Source organism: Syzygium oleosum, unplaced genomic scaffold (genome assembly GCF_021117445.2).
Source record: "Syzygium oleosum isolate NSW1041296 unplaced genomic scaffold, Sole_v2.1 Sole_v2.01, whole genome shotgun sequence".
Classification (NCBI taxonomy): Eukaryota; Viridiplantae; Streptophyta; class Magnoliopsida; order Myrtales; family Myrtaceae; genus Syzygium; species Syzygium oleosum.
Genome location: NW_026607485.1, coordinates 17044098 through 17045595, shown reverse-complemented (window position 1 = coordinate 17045595; position 1498 = coordinate 17044098). Strand labels below are relative to the sequence as shown.

Genomic DNA, 1498 nt, shown 5'->3' with positions numbered 1-1498 from the left:
CAAAGCAAGGTTTGCTCGGTCCAATTTGGTCGAAGCCTAGAGTGATAAGGAGCGATGAGACCTTGGGTAGCCAGTAGGGTGACCTTGTATGCTAAATGTACCTCCTGACAGTTGTGTGTTGATTGAGTGTTTATGGATATGACCCGTAAAGTGTAGGTGCGGCAGGACCGGAGGTGAGTATGCGAACTCCTTGGGTGATGTGTTGATTGGCTCTTGTTAGGCCGCATGTTGGTTGTTTGATTGTTGTCTTGATACCTGCCTAGGACTTAGACCGGTATAGTTGGTTTAGGTCTCTAATTCCTGAGTGGAATTATAGCAGGTAGTTGAGTGTCAGAAAGTAGAAAGATGAGTAGAAGAAGGGGAAAGGAACCCCAGGGTCAGTCGAGTACAGGAGACCAAGAGGCCCGAGACCCCAGACTGGAGGACGTTATTTAGACCCTACGTGAGATAAGGAATGTAATGGGTAGGCAGGCTCAGGAAAGGGCTGCCACGATTGCCGAGGCTGCTGAGGTTGCAGCAACTGCTACTATTAATGGGAATCAAGCCCAGGAAGCACAAGCTCAACCAGTGGTGGCGAATAGGCAGATGCACCAGCTGGTAGAGCAGTTTCTTAAGTTAAAACCGCCCAAGTTTACCGGCCGAGGTGACCCCGAAACCGCCCCACGTTGGGTGGAAGAGTTAGAAAAGGCGTTCGATTTACTGGGGTGCACCGAAATCGAGAAGATTACTCTGGCAACCTACCAATTGCAGGACGATGCTAATGACTGGTGGAAAGCCACCAAAGACCGAGTGTTTCCCGAGGGCATAGACCAGACTTGGACTGCATTTGTTGAGAGTTTTTACGGGCAATACTTTTCAGAGAGTGCCCAGGAAAAGAAAATGGCGGAGTTCATGAGACTTCGTCTGGGATCAATGACAGTAGTCCAGTATGAGGTAGAATTTGCGAGACTATCGAGGTTTGCTCCGAGAATGGTGGAAAATCCACTGGACAAGGCTCGAAGATTCCGGGATGGGTTGAAACCGGATCTTTGTACTCAGATGCTCGTGCTGAACATTCGAGATTACAGAAAATTGTATGAACGAGCCCAAACGATGGAACGGGATCAGATGGATAGAGCAGCCGCATCTAGGTTACGGTTTGCTCAAATCGGGACGATTGCCGCTTTGGCAAGAAATCGATGATGGGTAATAGGCGATTTGTTCCACAGCCTAGGAGGAACATCGGGAAGCCTAATCAGCAATCGAACAGATTTGGAGCTTGTTTCAGATGCGGGAGTTTGGAACATCAGGTTAGGAGCTGTCCCCAATAGCGCCCTTTAGGACCCCCGATGCAACAACCACCTAGAGTTGGGAATCAAGCCGGGAATCCCCCACCGGCTATTCAAGGAAGACCTCCCGTGCAAGGAAGGGTCTATGCAATGGCACGCAAAGATGCTGAGGATGCGCCGGGCGTGGTCACAGGTACCATTTCTCTCTGTGATCATGCTGCATATGCGTT

At 49.9% G+C, this 1498-nt stretch overlaps 1 protein-coding gene across 1 annotated transcript; it reads left to right on the top strand.

Moving 5' to 3' along the window:
• The first annotated feature begins 459 nt into the window (after window positions 1–459).
• Window positions 460–1182, top strand: LOC115681125 (uncharacterized). Its single transcript, XM_030604965.1, has one exon. It carries the CDS (start codon window positions 460–462, stop codon window positions 1180–1182), a length of 723 nt encoding a protein of 240 aa, XP_030460825.1.
• The last annotated feature ends 316 nt before the right edge of the window (window positions 1183–1498 follow it).

What these genes read in the sequence shown, in the direction of transcription:
- LOC115681125 (XM_030604965.1), top strand. Translation starts at nt 460, where the DNA reads ATGGGTAGGCAGGCTCAGGAAAGGGCTGCCACGATTGCCGAGGCTGCT.